Source organism: Gambusia affinis, linkage group LG24, assembly GCF_019740435.1.
Source record: "Gambusia affinis linkage group LG24, SWU_Gaff_1.0, whole genome shotgun sequence".
In the NCBI taxonomy this organism is placed as follows: domain Eukaryota; kingdom Metazoa; phylum Chordata; class Actinopteri; order Cyprinodontiformes; family Poeciliidae; genus Gambusia; species Gambusia affinis.
In genome coordinates, this window is record NC_057891.1 from 4,198,742 (window position 1) to 4,222,329 (window position 23,588).

The 23,588-nt window shown below is 38.1% G+C and overlaps 1 protein-coding gene across 9 annotated transcripts in view; it reads right to left on the reverse strand.

Moving 5' to 3' along the window:
• The window catches only part of nid2a (nidogen 2a (osteonidogen)), a 94,709-nt gene that overhangs the window by 10,320 nt on the left and 60,801 nt on the right, over window positions 1–23,588 (reverse strand). For 3 of the 9 annotated variants that reach the window (XR_006370017.1, XM_044110092.1, XM_044110091.1), the window contains 29 exons: window positions 20,166–20,205; window positions 19,974–20,083; window positions 19,721–19,854; window positions 19,292–19,403; window positions 18,807–19,007; window positions 18,049–18,279; window positions 12,513–12,656; window positions 11,344–11,472; window positions 8,602–8,721; window positions 8,410–8,525; window positions 7,780–7,885; window positions 7,542–7,666; window positions 6,713–6,818; window positions 5,788–5,909; window positions 5,607–5,709; window positions 5,300–5,421; window positions 5,119–5,221; window positions 4,533–4,666; window positions 4,339–4,441; window positions 3,281–3,405; window positions 3,071–3,173; window positions 2,590–2,720; window positions 2,411–2,513; window positions 2,104–2,225; window positions 1,925–2,027; window positions 1,618–1,739; window positions 1,437–1,539; window positions 418–533; window positions 218–323 (listed from right to left, as the gene is read on the reverse strand). Coding sequence is in view for 8 of the 9 variants with exons in the window: in XM_044110092.1 (XP_043966027.1) it covers window positions 218–323; window positions 418–533; window positions 1,437–1,539; window positions 1,618–1,739; window positions 1,925–2,027; window positions 2,104–2,225; window positions 2,411–2,513; window positions 2,590–2,720; window positions 3,071–3,173; window positions 3,281–3,405; window positions 4,339–4,441; window positions 4,533–4,666; window positions 5,119–5,221; window positions 5,300–5,421; window positions 5,607–5,709; window positions 5,788–5,909; window positions 6,713–6,818; window positions 7,542–7,666; window positions 7,780–7,885; window positions 8,410–8,525; window positions 8,602–8,721; window positions 11,344–11,472; window positions 12,513–12,656; window positions 18,049–18,279; window positions 18,807–19,007; window positions 19,292–19,403; window positions 19,721–19,854; window positions 19,974–20,083; window positions 20,166–20,205 (3,495 nt within the window). In the remaining variant the exon portion in view is untranslated. Of the gene's footprint in view, window positions 1–217; window positions 324–417; window positions 534–994; window positions 1,252–1,436; window positions 1,540–1,617; window positions 1,740–1,924; window positions 2,028–2,103; window positions 2,226–2,410; window positions 2,514–2,589; window positions 2,721–3,070; window positions 3,174–3,280; window positions 3,406–4,338; window positions 4,442–4,532; window positions 4,667–5,118; window positions 5,222–5,299; window positions 5,422–5,606; window positions 5,710–5,787; window positions 5,910–6,712; window positions 6,819–7,541; window positions 7,667–7,779; window positions 7,886–8,409; window positions 8,526–8,601; window positions 8,722–11,343; window positions 11,473–12,512; window positions 12,657–18,048; window positions 18,280–18,806; window positions 19,008–19,291; window positions 19,404–19,720; window positions 19,855–19,973; window positions 20,084–20,165; window positions 20,206–23,588 lie in introns of those variants that run through there. The other 6 variants (XM_044110098.1, XM_044110096.1, XM_044110093.1 and 3 more) reach the window with 6 other exon arrangements.

The following is a 23,588-nucleotide window of genomic DNA, read 5'->3' on the forward strand; positions in this document are numbered from 1 at the left end:
TTAATTAAAAAAATTACATAATTGTTTATTTGCATCTTTTAATGTATTTATAATATAATATACAAAAGGCTGAAATTGTTCAAGGCAGAATCTATCTGATTAATTGACAGAAAATTTGATCAAAAAGTGATTGTCTCCTGGTATAAACTCAGTTTCTCCATTTTTAGTCATTTTTGTGCTGATGTCATCAGTCCTCTGCTGGAAGCAGCTTTCTTACCTGGTTTACTGCAGTCTACAGGTGAGGCGCCAGGTGCCGTCCTAGTTCCTGCTCTCTCCTGTCCCCTGCTGTCAACACACCAACAATGTCCAGTAGATCCATGGCACTGGAACACACAAGAGGAAAAACATCAATGAACACATAGTAGGATTGAATGAATAAACAGGTGAAAGTGATGCAAAAGGAAACTCTAGAGTTACCTGTTGAGGTAGGAACTGCCCCTGTGCATCGCAGCGAGGGACAAACACTCCAGCGGGGTAACGCTCCTGAATGCTGGCCTGTGCTCTGTCTCTCTGCTCCTCACATGGAGTTTTAACTTTTTAGATAAAAAGAGCCAGAAATGAAGCTATTTTAAAACATATGGCGTAAGTATGTGATTTATTAACAGAGATCAGTTTTCTTCCATAATTCAACATGACATTAATTTATTCCCTTTAAAGCTGCAGTTTGTGATTTTTTTTTTTACATGTGTTTAAACTGTCACCATGTTGTGACAGTTTGGTATGAGACAGATTAGCATGGCTACCAACAACGGCATTAGCATGGCTAATTACAGCATTAACATAGCTACCAATAACAGCATTAGCATGCCAAACAATGACAACAATAGCATGGCTAATTATAGCATTAGCATAGCTACCAACGACGGCATTAGCATGCCAAACAATGACAACAATAGCATGGCTAATTATAGCATTAGCATAGCTACCAACGACGGCATTAGCATGCCAAATAATGACAGCGTGGCTAACAACTGTATTAGCATGGCTAACAATGAAAGCATTAGCATGGCTAATGATGATGGTGGGTAAATTGCTCTCCTGTAATTGTTAGTTGCGTCTCCGCCATTAACAGAGTTAGCAACAAGTTGATGAGATTGATTGACAGCACTAAGCCCCGCCCCTTGACTCTTAGTGGTTGCTTTTGGTCGGGAGTGGTGCATTTCTTCAGACAGCAATAGTAGCTCAAGGAGAAAGTGATCTTTTCACAAATCACTCTGTCCCTGTGGTCCTCACAGGGAGTCTTTGGACGCTCTGGTTGATATGTGAGACATTTTGACACTTTTGTGGCTTAGAATATCGAGACATCAAGGCAGTCAACCATCATTATTGGTTTATATGCGGATGATATTTAACTATTACTGTAAGAAGAGAACTTAAATAGTTCAATGAAGACTTTCTTTCTGTTGTGTTGATCCTCAGAAAACCATAAGTCTCACCTGTTCTGCAGTCAACACGAGGTGAACCAGGTCCAGTCCTGGTTCCAGCTCTCTCCTCTCCTCTACTGTCCACACACCAACAATATCCAGTAGAAGCATGGCACTGGAACCAGTAAATACATGTAAAACAGTGACAATTCAGTCTTTAAGCACAGTGGAGAAATGTTCAGTAGATCCTGACCTGTTCTGGTAGATAGAGTCCATTTTGGTCACATTGAGGCATGTAGGCTCCTGGAGGAGGATTTCCATCTGATCTGATCTGGATGCTCTCCCTGTGGTCCTCACAGGGAGTCTTTGGACGCTCTGGTTGATATGTGAGACATTTTGACACTTTTGTGGCTTAGAACATCGAGACATCAAGGCAGTCAACCATCATTATTGGTTTATATGCGGATGATATTTAACTATTACTGCAAGAAGAGAACTTAAATAGTTCAATGAAGACTTTCTTTCTGTTGTGTTGATCCTCAGAAAACCATAAGTCTCACCTGTTCTGCAGTCAACACGAGGTGAACCAGGTCCAGTCCTGGTTCCAGCTCTCTCCTCTCCTCTACTGTCCACACACCAACAATATCCAGTAGAAGCATGGCACTGGAACCAGTAAAAACATGTAAAACAGTGATAATTCAGTCATAAAACAGTGGAGAAATGTTCAGTAGATCCTGACCTGTTCTGGTAGATAGAGTCCATTTTGGTCACATTGAGGTATGTAGGCTCCTGGAGGAGGATTTCCATCTGATCTGATCTGGATGCTCTCCCTGTGGTCCTCACAGGGAGTCTTTGGACGCTCTGGTTGATATGCGAGACATTTTGACACTTTTGTGGCTTAGAACATCGAGACATCAAGGCAGTCTACCATCATTATTGGTTTATATGCGGATGATATTTAACTATTACTGCAAGAAGAGAACTTAAATAGTTCAATGAAGACTTTCTTTCTGTTGTGTTGATCCTCAGAAAACCATAAGTCTCACCTGTTCTGCAGTCAACACGAGGTGAACCAGGTCCAGTCCTGGTTCCAGCTCTCTCCTCTCCTCTACTGTCCACACACCAACAATATCCAGTAGAAGCATGGCACTGGAACCAGTAAAAACATGTAAAACAGTGATAATTCAGTCATAAAACAGTGGAGAAATGTTCAGTAGATCCTGACCTGTTCTGGTAGATAGAGTCCATTTTGGTCACATTGAGGTATGTAGGCTCCTGGAGGAGGATTTCCATCTGATCTGGTCTGGATGCTCTCCCTGTGGTCCTCACAGGGAGTCTTTGGACGCTCTGGTTTCTCTGTTGGACGAAGCGGACAAACATTTACATCATCATTTAACCTGAAATGTTTAGTAGACCAGAGGAGAAGTGGTTTGGACATAATTGTGTTGTCACCAGCGCAGAATTTGGTCAACAAGGGTATGAATGCATTGTGGGGAACCAAAAAAAGGGAACAAACACATTCTTTCGCCCAAGAAAAATACCAGTGGCAAACTAGAATGGTGGCAATGATTAAAGTAAATGTTCACCAAAGATCATAATATTAATATTTCAGGAAAATTTCCACATCCCAACTAACTTGAGAACCAGAAACCAGCAAACTGTAACAATGAAATTAGAATGGATGGGTCACCGGTATACAGTATCACCTGTTCTGCAGTCTACATGAGGTGAACCAGGTCCGGTCCTGGTTCCGGCTCTCTCCTGTCCACTACTGTCCACACACCAACAATATCCAGTAGAACCATGGCACTGGAACCAGTAAATAAACATTAAATGCTGTCACTGAAAGACCCAAAGTATTATAAGTTCCAGATAAATGAAAGCAAAGAGATAAAGATCAGTAAGGAAAGTCTAACCTGCTGTGGTACATAGAGTCCATTTTCATCACACTGAGGTACATAGACTCCAAATAAAGTGAGTCCATCTGGACTGATGGTTTGGACACTGTCCCGGTGATGCTCACAGTGAGTCTTTGGACGCTCTGAGAGAGAATACGACATATTTAAACAGTTTATTAGGAAATATACAAGACATCAGCAGAAGAGATGGTTGGAAAAGCTTCTTTGGATAGATTCCAACAAAGTGGAGATGTTCTGGTGATACTGGATATGTTTTATTTGCAGTCAAATTTTGACAACTGTCAAAAAAGTCACAGGACAAATGGGCCTCATTAGGCCAAATTTTGCTGGACGACTACTGATAAACAAAAAGAACAACCTCAGCATTCTGCTCCGTGTTACACTAAGCATCAGCCAACAGTGTGCTACTGATTGCTAACAGCTACTGATCTTAGGCAGGAGTTTTTCCAACCAACTCCTTACATCCATGGGGTGGCACAGGTTGCTACAATCAATAGTCGCCACACAGGCACACCAGCTAGAAGGAAACAAACGCACCCAGTACAACACTCCCATTCTATTGGCTGAGAGGTTGCCAGGCGACTGTGCCAAAAGGCGTTTTCAAAAGCGAGCAGAGTCTGAGCAGAGACTAAGTGTGAGAACAAGGAGAAGTTTTGAGTACCAGTGTTGCAAATTTTAAGAAAAAAGACATGAAGTCCTGCTTTCAAAATCAAAATGTAAGCATAAATATTAAAAGTTTTGCGAACAAAAGAGAGGGAATCCTGTTTCCCGACTGAAAACATGTGCTCTTGGATTATGGCTGCATTTACTTCTTGCCCCCCATTTACATTGGGTGATGTCATCTGAAACCCAGCAGTTGACTGATATGAAATGTTTGTCTTGCGTTATGTTTTTCAGCAATATCTGCCTAAACTTTGGTAAAGGGCTGTACATTTTGTATGAGGTTCAAATAATCAAAGTCCTCATTTTGATAGTGCATTTAAAAACATTCATTAAAGATTCTGCATCAAAATAAATATACCAGGTGTTATTTGGATGAAACCACATTGTCTCACCTGTTCTGCAATTGATGCGAGGTGAACCAGGTCCAGTCCTGGTTCCGGCTCTCTCCTCTCCTCTACTGTCCACACACCAACAATATCCAGTAGAACCATGGCACTAGAACCAGTAAAACACACCATATAGATGTATTCAATGGTAATTGAGAGTTAAATGAATCAATACAAAGGCAAAGTAAGGGAGGTCTAACCTGCTGTGGTACATAGAGTCCATTTTCATCACACTGAGGTACGTAGGCTCCAACTAGAGGAAGTCCATCTGGACTGGTGGTTTGGACGCTGTCCCTGTGATGCTCACAGTGAGTCTTTGGACGCTCTGGTTCAACTGGGTAATGTGAGTCATAGATTGCATAACTTTTTTAAGCACCGTAATCCGCAAAAACTAAATGACTCAAGACGTTCCCACAATCAAACCCTACAGCTTTAAAAATCATTAAGGTTCCAAATTATCAGTTCAAATGATCAGTTAGTCTCTATAAACTGTTTAAAGGTCCAGAAGAAATGACTATAATAGATTATAAAAGAACTTTTTCCCATAAGCTAAATAATCTGCAAATGAAACCAGTTATATTTCATCACTATTCAGGAATAATTCACTTCAAAATAGCTCCTATTTTGCTGAAAAGTTACTTTTTAATTAGTTTTATCTTATTTCAAGTGTATTACGATATTTGCACTATAAACTGGACTAAAAATACTTGGTAAGATTTTGTGTTTTTGCAGTGTGTTATGTTAGTTTTTCCAGTTTTCCTATGAAATCCATATTTGGAGTCTCACCTGTTCTGCAGTCAACACGAGGTGAACCAGGTCCAGTCCTGGTTCCAGCTCTCTCCTCTCCTCTACCGTCCACACACCAACAATATCCAGTAGAAGCATGGCACTGGAACCAGTAAACACATGTAAAACAGTGATAATTCAGTCTTAAAGCACAGTGGAGAAATGTTCAGTAGATCCTGACCTGTTCTGGTAGATAGAGTCCATTTTGGTCACATTGAGGTATGTAGGCTCCAGGAGGAGGATTTCCATCTGATCTGATCTGGATGCTCTCCCTGTGGTCCTCACAGGGAGTCTTTGGACGCTCTGGTTGATATGTGAGACATTTTGACATTTTTGTGGCTTAGAACATCGAGACATCAAGGCAGTCAACCATCATTATTGGTTTATATGCGGATGATATTTAACTATTACTGCAAGAAGAGAACTTAAATAGTTCAATGAAGACTTTCTTTCTGTTGTGTTGATCCTCAGAAAACCATAAGTCTCACCTGTTCTGCAGTCAACACGAGGTGAACCAGGTCCAGTCCTGGTTCTGACTCTCTCCTCTCCTCTACTGTCCACACACCAACAATATCCAGTAGAAGCATGGCACTGGAACCAGTAAATACATGTAAAACAGTGACAATTCAGTCTTTAAGCACAGTGGAGAAATGTTCAGTAGATCCTGACCTGTTCTGGTAGATAGAGTCCATTTTGGTCACATTGAGGCATGTAGGCTCCAGGAGGAGGATTTCCATCTGATCTGGTCTGGATGCTCTCCCTGTGGTGCTCACAGTGAGTCTTTGGACGCTCTAAGTTAAAAAGTTGAGACTTTACAAAAGCAAACATAATGGTAACCTTCAAGTAATTTCTGAAATTTTATAATATTAAATAAAATTGTTCAGGTAAAAGCATTGGCAGGCCAAGAAAATAAAGATTCAACCAAAATCTCGCTCTTGTTCATCATATAGCCAGAAATAAAAAGAATTTTGCAGAATTAAAAGGAAGAACATTAATTTTCAAATTAATTTTGGGCTCGGCTAAACAAATTTATTCTCAGTTATGGGTTTAAAAAGTTTAAATTAAATAAATAAAAAATGATTTTCAGTAAAAGTCTGGATTTGGTTAACATTTTCCATTAGAAGAAAGTTGTATCAGGTTTTAAAATGCAGTTGGGGGCCATAAAAAGTCCATCCCAGGGCCACAAATGGCCCCCACGCCGCAGTTTGGACACCCCTGCCTCAGAGCATCCATTACTTTTCCAGAACATAGCACTTATTACATTTATTAACCCATAAATATCCACTCAGGGGCTTTGAAGCCAAACATAAAATCACTTAGACTCTCTTCATTTGTTAAGTTTTACCTTCGCTTTGGGGAAACTTGGTTTTTAACACCCGCCTGTTTTTCCAGGCATTCCAAGCTTACGACCCCGTGACCTCAGCAGCATACAACTCACCAGCTCACATAAACAAGCTGTCTGGGTTGCCTGCGAGTCGAGGAATTAGCGGGTTCACAGGTCGCCGGTTAACAAGAAAGCTTAAAAAAGAAGTAACATGATGCACCTGCTTACGCCGGCGAATGCTGGGGTCATGGGAAGGTTTGTGTCACTTACCCGGTTTGTCGCAGTCTGCGGGCGGCGTATCAGGCGGGGTTCGGGTTCCTGGGCGTTCTTCTCCCCGGCTGTCCACACACCAACAGTATCCAGTAGAGCTGTGGCACTGGGGAAGATGGCATCGTGGTGTTTCGTTATGCAGATGACATTTGCTTTTTTTTATATGAAAGAATTGAGCTCAACCAGGACAAAACAAACGGTATTGATTTTATTATTTTAGATTCACAGCTATTTTCAAACACACATTAGTTCAGTAACACAGACAAGATTGTTCACTTAAAAAATGCTTTAAACACCTGCACAGGTAGATTTTATAATGTTCTTCTTGTGAGTCCAAACATCGCTAACTTTAATTTTAAGAAATCTGGACACACATCTTTCTCTTCCAGGGTTGAGTCTAAAGGCCAATATTATGGGTTTTTTAAGTACATAGTGTGGTTTTATGGCACAATTAAGTAACTATGTTACCTTCAGTTGTTATATTTCTCAAAAGAAATTTTACTTTGCAGTTTAGCACCTTGAAATTGGGCCTCTGTGTCTTTAAAAACTCCACCTTCATTAAGTCATCACAACATGACTCCTCTATCAACCATTTTGCAAAATTTCACTGGCCTTGCTCTGAGTAGTAGCTCCTACACTGAGATGGGCAGTTCCACCAGGTGTTTGCTAATTACTGCTGGCTAGTCTGAAGGAGCTGAGATTATACAATACTGCCACTTTAAGATAATTTCTAGAAACTATAAGTTTTTTGTCTAATTTTATTTTAGCCATCCGGATCCCTCAAGGTTAGTTCAATAATCATTTTACTAATCTCTCATTATGTGCTGACCTGTAGTTGCCTGTACTGTCCATTTTCATCACACTGAGGTACGTAGGCTCCAGCCAGAGGGAATCCATCTGGACTGCTGGTCTGGATTCTGTCTCTGTGAAGTTCACACTGAGTCTTTGGACGCTCTGGTTTATCAGTTGATGCAAAAACAAGCAAAATATAAGAGTAACACAGAGAATTTTTTATTATTTAAAAAGATCAGTCAGGTCAGATGGGAAGGGGAAGGTTTGTGTTTTACCTAATGAATCACAGGCTAGCGGTGCGGCACCAGGAGGAGTCCTGGTTCCGGGTTTTTCCTGTCCTCTACTGTCCACACACCAACAATGTCCTGTAGAACCATGGCACTGAATAGAACCATTAAAATAGTTTAATAAAAAAATGCTCACTCCAGGTTACTCATCAGATGGACCAAAATATAAAGTTAAGTGGAACTTTTGGTATTTTATTTGGACTAAAATAAAAATAATTTATGCAAGTAACAAAAAATAACAAAATCAAGCATTAAAAACTTTAAAAAAAAACTGCAGTTGTGTGTTTTTGTTTGGTGATGTTTTGGTTAAAACATATTTGTTTTTCATTCAAAATTCAGACATTTTACTCAAGTAAGAGTGGAGATACTTCATAATAAGATTACTCAAGTGAAGTACAAAGTACTCAGGTAAATGTGAGTAAATGTAGTTACTACCCAGCGCTGGTTTATGTGTTTTATGTTAAACCTTTTAAATGACAGAAAACTAAACTTTGTTGTAGTTGGGCTTTTAAACAGGGATCATTTGGATAAATCAATCCAGAGCCATTTTCTAAATCCACTTTATTCTCCGACATAAATATTAGAGATTATCCAAAGGGAAATGTGTAAAAAGCCCACCTGGCGAGGTCGATACTGCCCATCAGAATCACACTGAGGGATGTAGGCTCCAACACTCGGCTGTCCTCCACTCTGTAAACTGTCTCTGTGCTGCTCACACTGACTCCTCTGGCGATCTGTGTTGACATTTCAAAGACGAAATTAACAAAAACAAACTCAATCAGGAGATGAGTGGGTAACTGTTGTACCCACCCGGGGAGCAGTGGAAACCGTCGCCGTAAAACCCAGGCAGGCACTGACACTGGAAGGAGCCCTGGGCGTTGGCACATCTGGCACTGATGTGGCATGGAGACGAGATGCACTCATCTATGTCTGAAAAACAAAGACAAAATAAAACTTCAGTCTGGATATCTGACCACACCAGGTGTTGTGGCTAATTTAGTTTAATTCACTTAAAGCTTAAAGCTTGCTTTTCTTCAAGTGTAAGAAAACAAGTCATTCATCCAACAGTCTGTCGTGTTTTTCTGTTAAAAAATGCTTAAAGTTGACAAGAAGTTTTAAAATATCACTTGATAATTATGTTAGTGAAAGACTGGAAGATTAATACCAACTATAAATCCTAATATTTTAAAAAGACTTAGATAAATAAGCAATTCTTAGCCTGGTGGGGGCACAAGTAAAGCCTGGTGACCCGCCAGGCTTATAATACACTGGGGGAAACCCTGAAGTGTGGTGATGTGCAGTACATAAGCGTAGTCAGTGTCATACCTCCAGTAAGCAGCAGTCAGAGTGAACCCAGTTAACAGCTTTTCAAAATAAAGTCAGTTAAAAATAAATGTTATAAACTAAAAACTGTCCCATCGGTTTGAGGAAAAGGTATTTCTGCACGTTTTTAATTTAGTGCTGCTATTTACCCAAATAAAGTGAAATTGTGTGCACTGTTGCATAAGTTTACTCCTAATGGTTTAGGTGTAATACAGTAACATATACACTGCAAAAACACAAAATCTCACCAAGTATTTTTGATCAACTTCCAAGTGTAAATCTTAATACATTTGAAATAAGATAAAACTAACTTACAAGTAACTTTTCAGCAAGAGATATGAGCTTATTTTAAGTAAATAAGTAAATAGTTTAATTAAGACATTTTCCCCCTGTTATAAGTGAAATAATTTGCCAATGGTACTAGTACTTTTTCATCAGTATTAAGAAACTATATACTTAAAACAAGCTCATATTTCTTGCTGAAAAGTTACTTGTAAGTTAGTTTTGTCTTATTTCAAATGTATTAAGATATTTGCACTAGAATCTACACCAACAATAGTTGGTAAGATTTTAAGGTTTTGCAGTGTGTATGTCTGCTTTTCCACAATAACATATTGCTTCACTGTAAAAAGTCACAAATTCACTTTTTTTCATATAAATAAATACAAGTCAATTTAAATCTGTCTATTAATATCTATCATATCTATTAAATTTTTAATCACAAAGTGACTTTAGAAGATGTTTGTTAACCAATGTGATGTAAATTAGCTGAATTAAAATTTTTCACAAATATTTTATATGCATTATAATCAGAATGGAAAAGGTTTTTTAGTGTCATTGTTATTTATCGATTTCAAAAATCAATGGTAATTTGTTTATATTTAAAACTTATAAGATTTTTAGGTTTTCGGCCTCTGAAATATGTTCACATAAAATCTTAAAAGTTTCTACCAACAACAGACAATAAAGTAAAAATAAAACAAACAAACACAAGTAATAATGAAAGTATAAAAGGGTATTATGATGAGGCAAAAGAGGGAAAAATGTAAACTTATTACTGGTAACAAATGTTAGCAGCAGAAACATAGCCATCTAAATCTGCAAATGTATAAATGATAGTTTAATCATGTTTTAATGCAGCGTTCAGTATAAATGTTATGAAGGTTTTGAGTTTTAAAATGGAGAAAAAACTTAAATTAAATGTAAAGATTTGCATTAAAGTTTGATTTAGTAAGGAGACGGTTCACTGGAAGTTCATCTAAATGTGACAAACATGAAGGATCTTGGTCCACGGTGCATTTCATAGCCAAAAAAACTTCCCATTTCTCAGCTTATCTTCCACTTTGCTGCCTCCCTTCAGCCTGTCCTCCTCACATTAGACCCGTCCTCTCATTGGTCATTCCTCCTTCCTTCTTAATGTGCCTCTAGCTGAGAAATACAACTTCAGCCGCTCCCTTTCTGCTCTTTAGGAATACTTCCAAAGTTCAGAAAGTGCAGAAAAATAACTCAAAATAAAAAATATATATTAGTTGCTATTAGAGTTAAGACACATTGCATTTAGAATATTTTGGCTTTAGTGCTAAAATTGTCGAAGAAAATCTATTGGAGGCTGGATTTGCCATTTAGCAGGACAGTAAATTACAATCTGATATTTTGGATAAGTCAGAATGGTCCAGTCAAAGTCTTAGAATGTTAATGTTTCTAACACAAAACACTTGCAGCAGTAAATGTAAAAAAACAACAACAAAAAAACACAAAAAATACTTTGAAAAGTATTGACTTAGGAAAGTAAATGCACGCCACACTTTTCAGATTTCTATTTTAAAAACATTTTGGTTTCCTTTCATGATTATGTGTCACATAGATCCAGTTGGGATCTATTTTCCACCTGTTTCTCTGCCAAAAAATAATAATAGGAAAAAATCCCACAGCATGATAGTGCCACCACAATGGTATTTCAGAGACATGTTGTCAGTAATTCATAGAATAAAAGAACAATGTTCATTTTACTTAAACATAACCTATAAAAAGTAAAATCAGAGAAATTGATCATTTTAAATGCTTTTCTTTTTTTTCCAGAGCTGTTTATTTCATTTTTATTCTGCCTATTGATGAGAAAATGAGAAAAAAAGTGATAAAGTTCAAGATAAATAAATTCATGTGGAAAATAATGCATGTTGATCATTTGAATGTTTAAATTCAAGCATAGAGTATTTCTGTCTGTCTTACCAACACAGGTCCGGCTTTCGAAGTCCAGTTCAAAGCCGCTCAGGCACTGGCAGCGGTGCGTCCCGGGAAGGTTCAGGCACTGGGAATAATCGCCACACGAGCTCAAACCCTCTGCACACTCATCGATGTCTGCATCAAAGGCAGGGAGGGAACGTCAGACACTCTGTAAACCAGGACTACCCCGTCCAAAACCAACACCAAGCCACATGTGGCACAATAAAGGAGTAATTACTGTTTACTGTTCCTATAACCTCCTTACTACCCCGGCTGATACCTGAATTCTTGGCAGTAAATGCATTATTCTGCACCAGCTGATCTGTGAGACACTGAAGTCTGGCCATGGGAACCGCTGGGCCTTCTCGGTTCTGTCAGCAGGAAACAGACACCACCTGCTGACCTGATGACAAACCGCTCACCAGCTCAAAGCCTTACATGTCGCTTTTAACAGGGGAAAGAGAGAGGAGGAGAAAACTTCTGGTTCCAGTGATCCACACTGTACTTGAACCCTCAACACTACACTGACAGCCGTTGAAGAACCACAGGAGTTTTGCCTTGAACTCTCAGCCAGGTACATTTAGATAAAACAGACACTTTAAGATCTAGAAAACTCAGAGGGCCGTAATTAGTACTCCGCTTCAAGAGAAAACAAGATATTGGATTTGTTTTGCACAAATAACTCCAAACCAAAACCTCTTCTGGGAAAAAAATCACTTCTTTTTCTCTTGTATCTGTAAATAAAATGGCTGTGAGAAAGTGGCTACAGGAAGCTGAAGAAGCCCTGGAGGGTTATTCTAAGGCCACAGATCGGATTGCTCTTTGCCAGCCGCACAGAGATAACATCAATTTTATGACTAAGTGTGTGACCAACAATATAAACTACTTTATGGATAAAACCATCCCCACCAGAACAGTGAGACGCTTCCCTAATAACAAACCCTGCATTACCAGTAACTAAAGGAACTGCAAAACAAGAATAAAAGAGTCTTTAGGGAGTGGAACAGAAGCAGCTCACAGTCATAAAAATCTACAATAACTCTTACAATAAAGTATTTTTGAATTGTATATCAAAAAAATATCCATCTCTCATCTCCAGAAGAACAAAAATCTAACACAATCAGTATGATGGTGTTTGAGTGAGTGGAAACAGAAAGACAGGGAGGTGAAGTTACCGTAACAGTTCTGTCCATCTCCTCTATAGCCAGTAGCACATTGGCACCGGAAAGCTTGGCCCTCCAGTGGGATGCATAGTGCTGTCGTGTCGCAGTCATGGTTCCCAGCATAGCAGGGGTTCAACAGTTCAACCTCCGACGAATCTGTTACAACATGCAAAATACAAGAGAACCAGGTCAGCAAAGGTCACAGAAAAACCCTGACTTTAGTTTAATGCAGCTTGGATGAGATTAGATAAAGAGGCTGGTCGTTTACTCCTGTACTTTACACTGTAATCTGACTTTTATGTTACGTTTGGAGTAGTGGCCCTTCAGAAAGATTCTTCACAAGCTTCACTTCCGCTAATCTGCTAATGTGCTAATAGTGAAGCTAATTTTTCTTTAGTTGACGCTTTTGTGTTTTTGCTAACTTTTTAGCACATTAGCTACTCCTAAATTAATTTTTCTAGATACATTTTAAAGCTTGCTTAGGAAACAGCCAAATAATTTAGCTGTTTTAGCTAATTTAGTGTTTTTTAAACAGTTTTTTGTTACTTTTGGTTGAATAACGTTCAACATCTCTGTTGAAGTTTTGGTTACAGACAGTTAAGAGTGTTTCAGGCAGTTAGATGTGTATATTCATGCTCTTATTTTGAAGGATGTTTACATAGCAGTTCAGTTTCCTCTCATGTTCTCTTTCATAGGACATAAATGCTCAATGATTGTAGTCTTTTAAAGACAGATACAATTTGAATTGAAGTTAACAATTTAGCATTAGCTTCAGCTAATTACTGGGATGCTATAGGACTTTAGCTTTAGCAGAACTAACATTTATGATTAGTACACAACTAACCTTTTATTTAATGGTGGCTCCTTCAGGTGCTTTCCTAAAGATAAACCTGACTTGAGAAGTTAGCTCTTCATAATATCTTGCTTTTATTTTGAAATTATTGCATTTTGTAATACAAGGTAGGTGCTGCTTTGTTCCTCTAACTAATATATTACAACTTCATATAGTAATTTTAGTGGAAAATATAAATATTTGAATATTATCGCATTTAGAAATAACACCTCCAGTCTTTTCCAGCATCAGATCAACTGCAATCTGGGATATTTTGATGATTACAGAAAACCTTATCCAGGGAAACACGTAAAAAGTTCCAGATAACTTCCCGTGGGATGGTTTCCTCCAAAGAGGGGACTCCCTTCAAGTTCCCAATACAAATGAAACATGTGGATGAGATTAGGCGCACATGTCCCAAACATTAGAGAGGAGACAACATACAAACAGGAGACGGGGATTGTGGTGTTTCCTCATACCGCTGTCTGGTTCAGATGAATAATTTCGAAAGCAAATAAAAGTAAAATTAAAAAAACCTCAGACGGATTTCCAGAGAATCTGGCAGAGTAAAAAACTCTGGGAAATCATCACAAAAGAATGTAAGATGTATAAATGTGCTAAGAATTAGAGACGTGGTTCAGATTCTGCAGGACAAAAGTGAGCCTCAAAAGTGGCCCAACAGGACTGTGGTGTCCCATGAAAACATGACATTTTAAAGGATTACACACAGAGATCATTTAATATGAAACCAGGAAGAGAGAGTAAAGTCTGTTTTTAATGACGCGTAACAGATTTAGCAACCATCAGAGGTTTTGTTTTTTAACCATAAACAACATAAACAAAACGCACAGCTTGCCTTCATCTCCCCAGGCCAGAGAACAATTTTGGATCATTATCAGAGAGGGAGAGAAAGACTCTTCAAAGTATAATGTGGCCAGGAAGGAGGGCAGATGAGAGGCAGCGCTGCACATGGATGGGAGAAAAATGCCTGACGGATAATTAGAGACAGGGAGAGAAGGAAGGCGAGCAGGACAGAGGGGTGAGGAACACACACATCCCACACATGCACTGCACACCATCAAAGTGATGGCTGCAGCTTCCCACCTGTTGCTTTTTACGTGGTTCCTCTTCCTGTCAAGCAAACACAAATGCACAGATTGAACTAGAGAGGCTGCAGCAGCCGGTTTTTAAACGCTACGGCTAACTGTTAGCACACAGACCAGGTTCCAACTCAAATTCAAGATTTTTTAAGGACTTTTAAGGAAATTTAAGACAGAAATTTACAGGAGAACATCACATGTTGCCACCTCCGTAAAGTAATGGACTAATTTTGACTAAATCATCTATTGGGAATAAAAATGCAGTGTTTTATTTCTTCCAAATTCACTTTTATTTGATTATTTTAGGAAGGTGACAAAGCTAAAATCCTTAGGTGTCAAAATTAGCCTTTTCTTTCTGTTAAATAACACAAAAATCATCTTATTGTGAATTCTTTCATCTTTACCTGCATAACAACAAATTGAACCATTATTTTTACTAAAACCAACATTAGTCTGAAATTTGCCTCAATGATTACAATTTTTAAACTTTTTGAACCAATTGTTTTCTATTTTATTGGTCTATAAATTGTTTGGAGTTTATTTTCAGTGGAAATGACCAGAATGTTCTTTTAAAACATTTGTTGTGTGCAGCCCAAATGGGTTTCTGAGTAAAAAAATCACAGGATGTTTGTGGCTTGACTTCATGCTATGATCTGCTAATGAAAGAAGCATTTTTTGTGTTTCACATTTTCCATTTAAGACATAAACTTGCCATGGAAATCTCAAAAATAATTTTAAAAAGTGTCCATCTCATTTGCATCAGCTTTTTCTACTGCAGTCAGGGGCCACACAAACTCATTCTGAGGGCCACAAATGGCCCCTGGACCACACTTTGGACACCCTTGCACTACAGCCTTAACCCAGAATGCACCTAGCCTCGTATGGGTTGCCAAAGGTGATCCAATGGTGAATACAAACATCGTTTAGGCAACTGGAAACATGATAAACACAGAAAAGCTAACTAGCTAGCCAGCTAGGGTATATTAGCAGCTAGCTAGCGGTAGCACAACTCAAACTTTTACCCAACAGAAAAGTTCTGCGAGAACAAATGACAAGATTAACTAACTCTAGACCTTTTATCAACATATTTAAAGTCAACTTACTTTAAAAAGAAAGAAAAAATGAAGACATTTTATAGCCCTGATTTTAGATGCACAAATTTAAGTCGTTTTTGCTACTTAATAATCCAGCCTTCTGTGTATTTTGATGGGATTTGATGTGATAGATCAACATCAATGTGGAAGAAAAGATACATTTTTATCAGGACCAACACAACAAGAACCAGGAATTGTGCTTGCAACTAGAAAATCATAAGAAAATCTCCATCCATGGCTGAAGACCGCCATTTTGGTTTTACATCAGGACAATAATCCACCAGTGACTCCATTACAGGAAATGTAGAATGTGATGTTTTTAAAGCCTCCTAAAGGCGAATATATACAGTTAATTAGTTTTGTGGTTGTCTTATCACTTCAGTGCCTTAAGCATGTCTACAATCCCTGATTCTCATGACCTCACAGGGCAGCTATTCTGCCCAGCAACCCCCCTCTTCAACAAAATCTGTCATTGGCTGAGATATTATTTCCCAGAAAGTGAAATTAACAGACAAAAAAAAAAAAGCTTTCTGTCCACACACATCACTTAGCCCGTGTTTATGGAGCCTCGGATCCCAGCAAGCTCTTCCAGCTGTGTTCAGAGTGTATTAGCATGAGCGTGTGTCATGTTGGACTTTTTAATCAGAGCGCCGACGGTCCGGTGAAAGAGTCCTGGTCTGCGTCCAAACGCTGGGCAGAAAATGCAGCTTTTCTCTGGCTTTCTGCCGCAAACTCCATCTTTTTCACTTCACTGTTTGAGCAGCCTCCATCTTTAATTACGTTTTTTATAAACTGACTGGGTTAACCCCTGAAAGTCCTGATCTTAATATAATTGAGACTCTGGCAAAACCTAAAGGAAATGCTGTTCACATACAATCCGTCTTTCCTGGTGTTTGGGTGCTAGGCCAGTCATTCATCCAGCGATCCGCCATGTTTTTGAGTTAGAAAATCTTTGAAGTTGACAGAAAATTTGAAAATATCACTTGATAATTATGTGTTATTAAAAGATTAATACCTGAACACCAACTATAAAGCCTTAAAAAATACAAACATTTAAAAAAACCTTAAAAAATTAAGCAATCCAGGCTTTACCTATTATAAGCCTGGCGGGCCACCAGGCTTATAATAGGTAAACCCTGGAGGAATCAGAAAAAATATGACACAAATCAAAGAGTGTAAAATAAATAAATACATAATAAATAAATAAAATACTGTAACCAATAGTGGTAGAATTATATAATCTGTTGGATTATGTCTCTTGATCTGTGGTAAAAAGAGCAAAGCGACTTAAAAACAAACACTTCAATCATGATATTGAAGCCTTGAAAGCACAAAACCAAACATTTCCAAACAAAAACACAAATTATATGGATTCACACGGCTCCTGTTAGCACACAACTCCGTTCCAGTCACTTTAGCTCGAAGTGTTAGCAAACACCCAAAGCATGACTGAAATTATATGGATGATGCAAAATAAATCTGTCAACTGTGACAAACTGCAATTAAAGCAACACTGGAAGTGATTCTACTCAGAACATGAAACATTTAACAAAGATACTAACAGTTCTGAATCAAGGTTAAAGCACCGAGTTTTATTTATGCATCTAAAGTGTCATTATTAGGTGAATCTTTTATGGCACAGGGTGATCTGGGCCACAATCCAGTTAAGATCCAGATCTGAAACTATAATCTGTGTGCTAACAGCTTCCATGTGCGTCAGCCTTTTCTCTCTGTTGTTTATGTTTTTCATGGTTTAGCACTAAAAACCAACTTAAAAACTTTGAAAGAATTAAAAGCTCAGACATGCTGTTCCACTCATTAAGTTCCTACGAGGCTCTAACGGTAACATTTAAAAATATTTTTAATTAAACCTAAATTTCTGTATTTTTTTTTATTGGTATATTTAATGATCCTAAATTTTGTCTTTCCATTAGCTGTCAGTGAAAAATCATCCTAAATTACAGAAATAAAGGTTTGAAAACATCAATCTGAGTGTACTCACTTTGTTATTTGAGTTACTAAAATAAATTAGCAATAATTTTCTCATTTAACATTCATATTTTCTGACATATGTTATTTTATATTACTAGGATTATTAATATTTGTTCTTATATATCAATTTTATCAATATTCAGTAGCTACAGATAAAGTTTAGAGAAATACCAAGTAAATTATTGCTGTAGAATTTATGTGGAAAAATAAACTCAGATGATGCTAACTGCGCTAAACGTTTTCAAAACTAACAAAAAAGCTAAAGGACAAAACAAAAAATTAGCAGATTAGCAGAAGTGTGTTCACTACTGCTTTTATCGAACAGTATATCTAAAAATAATCCAATTTAGTACTCAACTCATGTCAAAATCTACTACATTAACATTTTTTAAAAAGTTTTTTACTTGTTACAACATCTAGCTTAGCTTCTGTTGACCTCTCTGCATGCAAGTACATGTAAGTATCTCAAAAAAGGGCTTTTTGAGATGCTTACAGATTATCAGGTGGATTATGAGGTTTAGGATGCGAACCTCCAACCGGGCTGATCTTGTTGGTGATGGCGTATCTCAGGCTTCGCTCCTCCTTGACGTACATCACAAACACCCTCTCCATGTTGATCTCCAGCGTCTCCGGGGTGGCAGCCCGGTTTCCGTGGCGACAGTCGCGGTAGGTGATGTTCTGCTTCAGGTGGAACGTGTGAGACTCTGAGGCCTTTTCAGGGAAACCGACAGAAAACTCCCTGACAGAGCTGGAGGCGGCGACTACAGGACGGAAAAACAATAATCTGATATTCGGATAATCTTCCTCCTTGAGCTGCTAAATAAATGCACCACTCCCGACCAAAAACAACCAATCAGAGCCAGGAGGCGGGTATTGGTGCTGTCAATCAACCTCATGCACAATGCTAAATGTGCTAACAGCAGAAAAAGTTGGAAAACCGTCACCAGTGGCTATGCTAACTAGCCTTAGCCTTAGCATTGTTGGCAGACACTTCCTTCAAATTTATTCAGTTCTTCTATGTTAATGTGTGTCTGTCCTGATCAAATAAACCTAATAAAATAAAATAACATAACCAGCTGTAGCATAGCATAGAGCAATGCGGAGAGGTTGAGCATGAGAGTGATTGACAGCACTAAAACCCGCCTCCTGGCTCTGATTGGCTGTTTCTAACTGAGTGGTTAGAACTGGGAATGATCATTTTAACAAATATGTAAAAAAACATATTAAAGTTACATACTGTAGCTTTAAAATGGTTTAAATTGATCGTCTTATGCAATATAATGTTTACCAGACGGGTAGTACTGGTAGGTCTCCTTGAAGGGCTTCATAGTAACTTCAGCTCCAGGTGGAACGAATGGAACATTGCCATTAATGACAGTATCCACACTGAGGTGGTTGTGTTCGTCAAGGCCGCGGCCCGTCTGCGTGATGGACAGGCGCTGGTTGCCGGGGCTAAACACCACCTCAGCATGACGACTGAACTCTGCACCTGGTAACAAAACATCAACAAATCAATCACTGTCAGGTTTGCTTTTTTAAAACTGCTTTAATGGTGCTGTTTTTGTCCACAAGGAGGGAAAAATGTGCTCTCCAAAACAAACACGCATGCAGCTGTTTCCTATTAAACGGAGACGCTTCATATCGCATCGCATCTCTGGAGAAAATGCATCTGGCTGAGTGACGAGTCAGCGAGGCACAAAATGTCCTCGCCACAGAACAAACTGCATGTGTGTGGCGAGAGTCGTCCAAGGAAAGAGACAAAAACAAGAGCACCTGTGATTTTAAATCCCGCTTGGCTATTGGGCAGCTCCAGAGCAAACAGCCAACCGAAAAGCTCTCCCACTGGTGAAACCGACATCATGGCCCAGCCCACTGGTTCCGGTACCTACGCAACAGAAACGTAAGCTGCTAATTGTGCTAACCAAGAACATGACAAGCTAAAATTTAACTTTATGATTATTTTGTCTCATCATGTTGCCTCTATTTCCAATAAAATGAACGACTGCTTACCGTAGTCTCTTTAGATTAGACTAATAAGGTCACTAAATGTGAATTATTTATAGCAATTAGTTGTCTGTGGAGACTTTCTATTTCACTAAATGAATATTATTTATTTGTAAAATGTGGTTTTATTTCTTTCGGTTCAATATTTTGTTGTGACTGTATCCCCAGAGGTTAAAGGTTATGTTTTCAGTCGTCTACCTCACTAATGGCTGTGTAAGCTCTTCCATCTCCAACCACGATGTAGGCGTGAAGGTCGATGTTGTTCAGCTCAACCGGAGTCGAACCCACCGTCACCGTGCCTCTCACTTTCCCGCTGACACGCTGAGGAGCGCCTGGAGAGCAAGACGACGTCAAACACACAAAAACGTCTGACTGTAGACCATTTTTGTGTTTCTCTTAAAGGTTTTAATGGTACTAGTGGCCTTTAAATGGTTGGGTGTTTTTGTCTTACCGTCTGGCAGACAATGGCGGCCATTTCCGTAGAAGCCCGGTCGGCAGTGGCAGCAAAATCCTGTGGGGTAATCTGAGCAGAATGCATTCTGGGAACATTGCAGCTGGAACCTGAGCAAAGAGAGATAAATATATTTAGTCATAAAGCTCCTGAAACAATACTATAAGCAAGCTACAGATTGTTTTCACCAACCTGGCGCATGTTTCCTTGTTCTCTGTAGTGTACTGGATCACTGAGTAAGAAAAAGAGAGTTATAGTTCCAGGTATTCCACACTTTTTAAAGATCCACAGACACCTTACAACATATGAATAAGCTTCATATTTTCCAGTTTTGTTCTGTATTTAACTTCATTCATATTTTCATTACCTCTGATGCTACATTAAAGTTTCATCAACATGTTTCTGTATTTTCTGCTGTATTGCTTTTGCCTTGATTCTCCCACCAAGCTAAATACGACAGCGCAGTCGCGTCTATGTTAGCTTAATCGGCATATTTGTTGTCTTGATTACGACATTTATAATTGCTCCGACTTAAAAGACAGAATTGGAGGAAAACAAATTGGACATAGCTGGTATTCATGCATGGAAATCCAGGCAGGATGTGTGGATGGTATCTGGGGAAATATGTAGACATACACAAACATACGTCGAAACGCTTCTTGGACAGAAACCAGCTGCTGCAGTCCTACCTCCCACTGCTTCCTGCTTGTGAGGACACGTGTTGCAAAAACCGTTTTCTGCTTCGCTTAGCGACACAACGAAACGGTTCAGATCACCACTGAGATAAATAATCTAACCTCCACAACCCAGTTTTATCCCCAAATCAATCACAAGAGCTTGAAAAGGCTAAACAATCCGAGATTTTAAATGTTCAATACAAGAAGTGAAGCAAACTGTTTGTATGTTTTTTGGAAACAAGGTAAATGTAGCAACCTGCATTAAAAAATGGAGTAAACAGTTTTCTTGGAAGCTATGTTGAACGTTTCCAAAAGCAGAGTAAAACTAAAAGTGACTAACTTTACTCACTACTTCCAACATTGTGATTATTTTCCTTTCTTCTCTCTTTCTTTGGAACAGGGTGGACACATCTGCTGTGGTGCAGAAGAAATCAAACTTTAAAGCTTTAAAAATGATCATTTTAAAATTTTTTATGTTATTTTTTAATTTTTAGGGGTATTTGTTGGGGGAGTAGGTGTGTCCCTGTTTTTATTTTCTTTCTGGGGGGTATGTAAGTTAATTTTAAGACAAAACAGTCAGAAAAACAAAGTAGTAAAAGTCCAGATTAAATCCAATTGACAATTTTTGATTAAATTCTCATTTAATCTCTCCATTCACTAATTAGAAGGAATTTTGCAAAGAAAAATGCAGAAAACCTCTAAATGTACAACGATTGACACAGGAGGGATGACAAATATGCAGCTCTCACTTTTCAGATTTTTATTTGCAAAAACTTTTAAAAGTCATATTTCATTCTCCGAAACTTTATCTTGTAAAGCTCTAAGTTACGTTACAATATAAGCAGAAAGACTTTTATTTTAGTAATGTGTTTTTTTCTCTGTTTTGTCTCATCTTATGACCTCTAGTTGGTTTTCTTACTTTATCAGATAAAATATATCTAAAATATCTACAATAAGAACAACAGAAAGACACAAAAACCTGAGTTTTCTTGTAATTTAAGGAAAAATCTTTTTTGAGAAGATCCTGAATTATCCTCTTGTTCTTCAAGTGAAATGACTTCAAGAGTTTCGACCCACAGACTCGTTAAACCTTATGTAACCAGGTTGACTGAAAACACTTTCTGTTTATGACAAGTCCTTGGAGAGCAGCAGCAAGGGAACACACACACACACACACCCACACACACACACACACCCACACACACACACACCTGGAGTCACGCTGCACAACGGCTGTATTGTACTGCAGGCTGCTAAGCAGAAAGCAGGGTTAGAGTTGCCCTCCTGCTTCTCACCGTTCCTCCATATTGGCTCATATTTGATACATACTGTCACTCCTCAACACAAAAATAAACTTTTCACAAATTTAGAGGGAATTTTAAGAGTAAAACCAACACAAAGTAGTGTTTAAGTACGATTGGAGAGGAAATCATAAATGGTTTTAAACTGGTTTTATATATTTCTCTTTTTTTTTTAAACTGGAAAGTGTGGTGTGCATCTGTATTCAACCCTCCATGTTGATCAGCAGGTTGTTTAGTTTTCCTTCACACTCGGTGTGTTTTATGTAAACTGTAAAGTCTTTTATTAAATTTAGAAATAGTTTTGAAAATCACCCCAATGAAAGCTGCAGTAAAATGACAAACTAGGGAAGAAATTCACCAGATGTGAACACTGTAAATGTACAAAACCAAATTCAAAAAAGCTTTTTAAAGCAAAAGAAAATACACATCTCTTATTTGTACATTTGATTTGAATATATATTTAGATTAAAGTATAAGTAGATTAACTATAAATAAATAAACAAACGCAGATGAATCTAACAAATAGTAACAACAAAAAAGAATAAAAAAGTCATATTTAAGAGACATGTGTTTCTGATTGTGTTAAATCACCTTCCCTCTTAGCTGCTCTTATTCAGAGCTGCAGTCTATTACCACAGTAATTCAACTCCCATTTTCAATGGGGGAAAGATCTGGAACTTGGTTAATTCAGCTATTTGTTTAGCATCATTTCACAACAAAAGTCATCTGGTTCACTGAGTGGGATTGCTTTCCAGGCAACACACACACTCTTGTTGAAAGCTGTTCTGGGTTTGTTCTGATGTAATACCAGGAAACTGTAGCACATGGCGCACCAAGATAAATTTATATATGAGGTATATGTAAGTAATTTGGATAATTGTTGGGTTTTTAATTCAAATTTAGTTTCTTTTTGTCCCAAAAGAAGCTGAAAATGCAGATTATATTTTTCTAATTTCTGGCTAGCAAAAAAAAAAAAAAAAGGATTTTAGTTAAAAAAGGTGTAGATTGGTGTCGAGTTTTGGCCTTCACACATTTCTATGGAAATTAAAAATTTTTTTTTATCAATGTAAAATAACAAAGCTGTTTAGAAACAATGATTTTTACACAAATATTGAAAATCTACAAAGAAATCAACTGGAATTATATGATTTTTTGTTACAAAGTCATGCTAACACAAACGCTCTTCAGTGAGGAAGTTGTAACTGTGGGAAGAATAGATAAATTTAGCTATTTTCCATAAAATAAAAATATATTTTTTAAAATATTTGTTGTATGATGTTAAACAGATAGTCTGTGAAAAAAATCGAGTTCCTCTGATCAGTGCTAACTTGAAACAACCAATCAGAGCCAGGAGACGAGTACTAGTACTGTCAATCAACCCCTTTGTAGCTAGCAAAGCTTGTTGTGAATGCTAAGGCTAGTTAGCATGTCCACCAATGACAGCGGATAAATGGTAAGTTGTTTCTCCTCTATTAGCTCATTTAGCACCACGTAAATGAGACTGATTGACAGCGCTAAGACCCTCCCCCTCGCTGTGATTGGTAGTTTTTCGTTGGGAGCAGAACATTTCTTGAGACAATAGTAGCTTATGTAAGAGACGGAGGAGATTTTCACAGATTATTTGTGACGTGGTGACA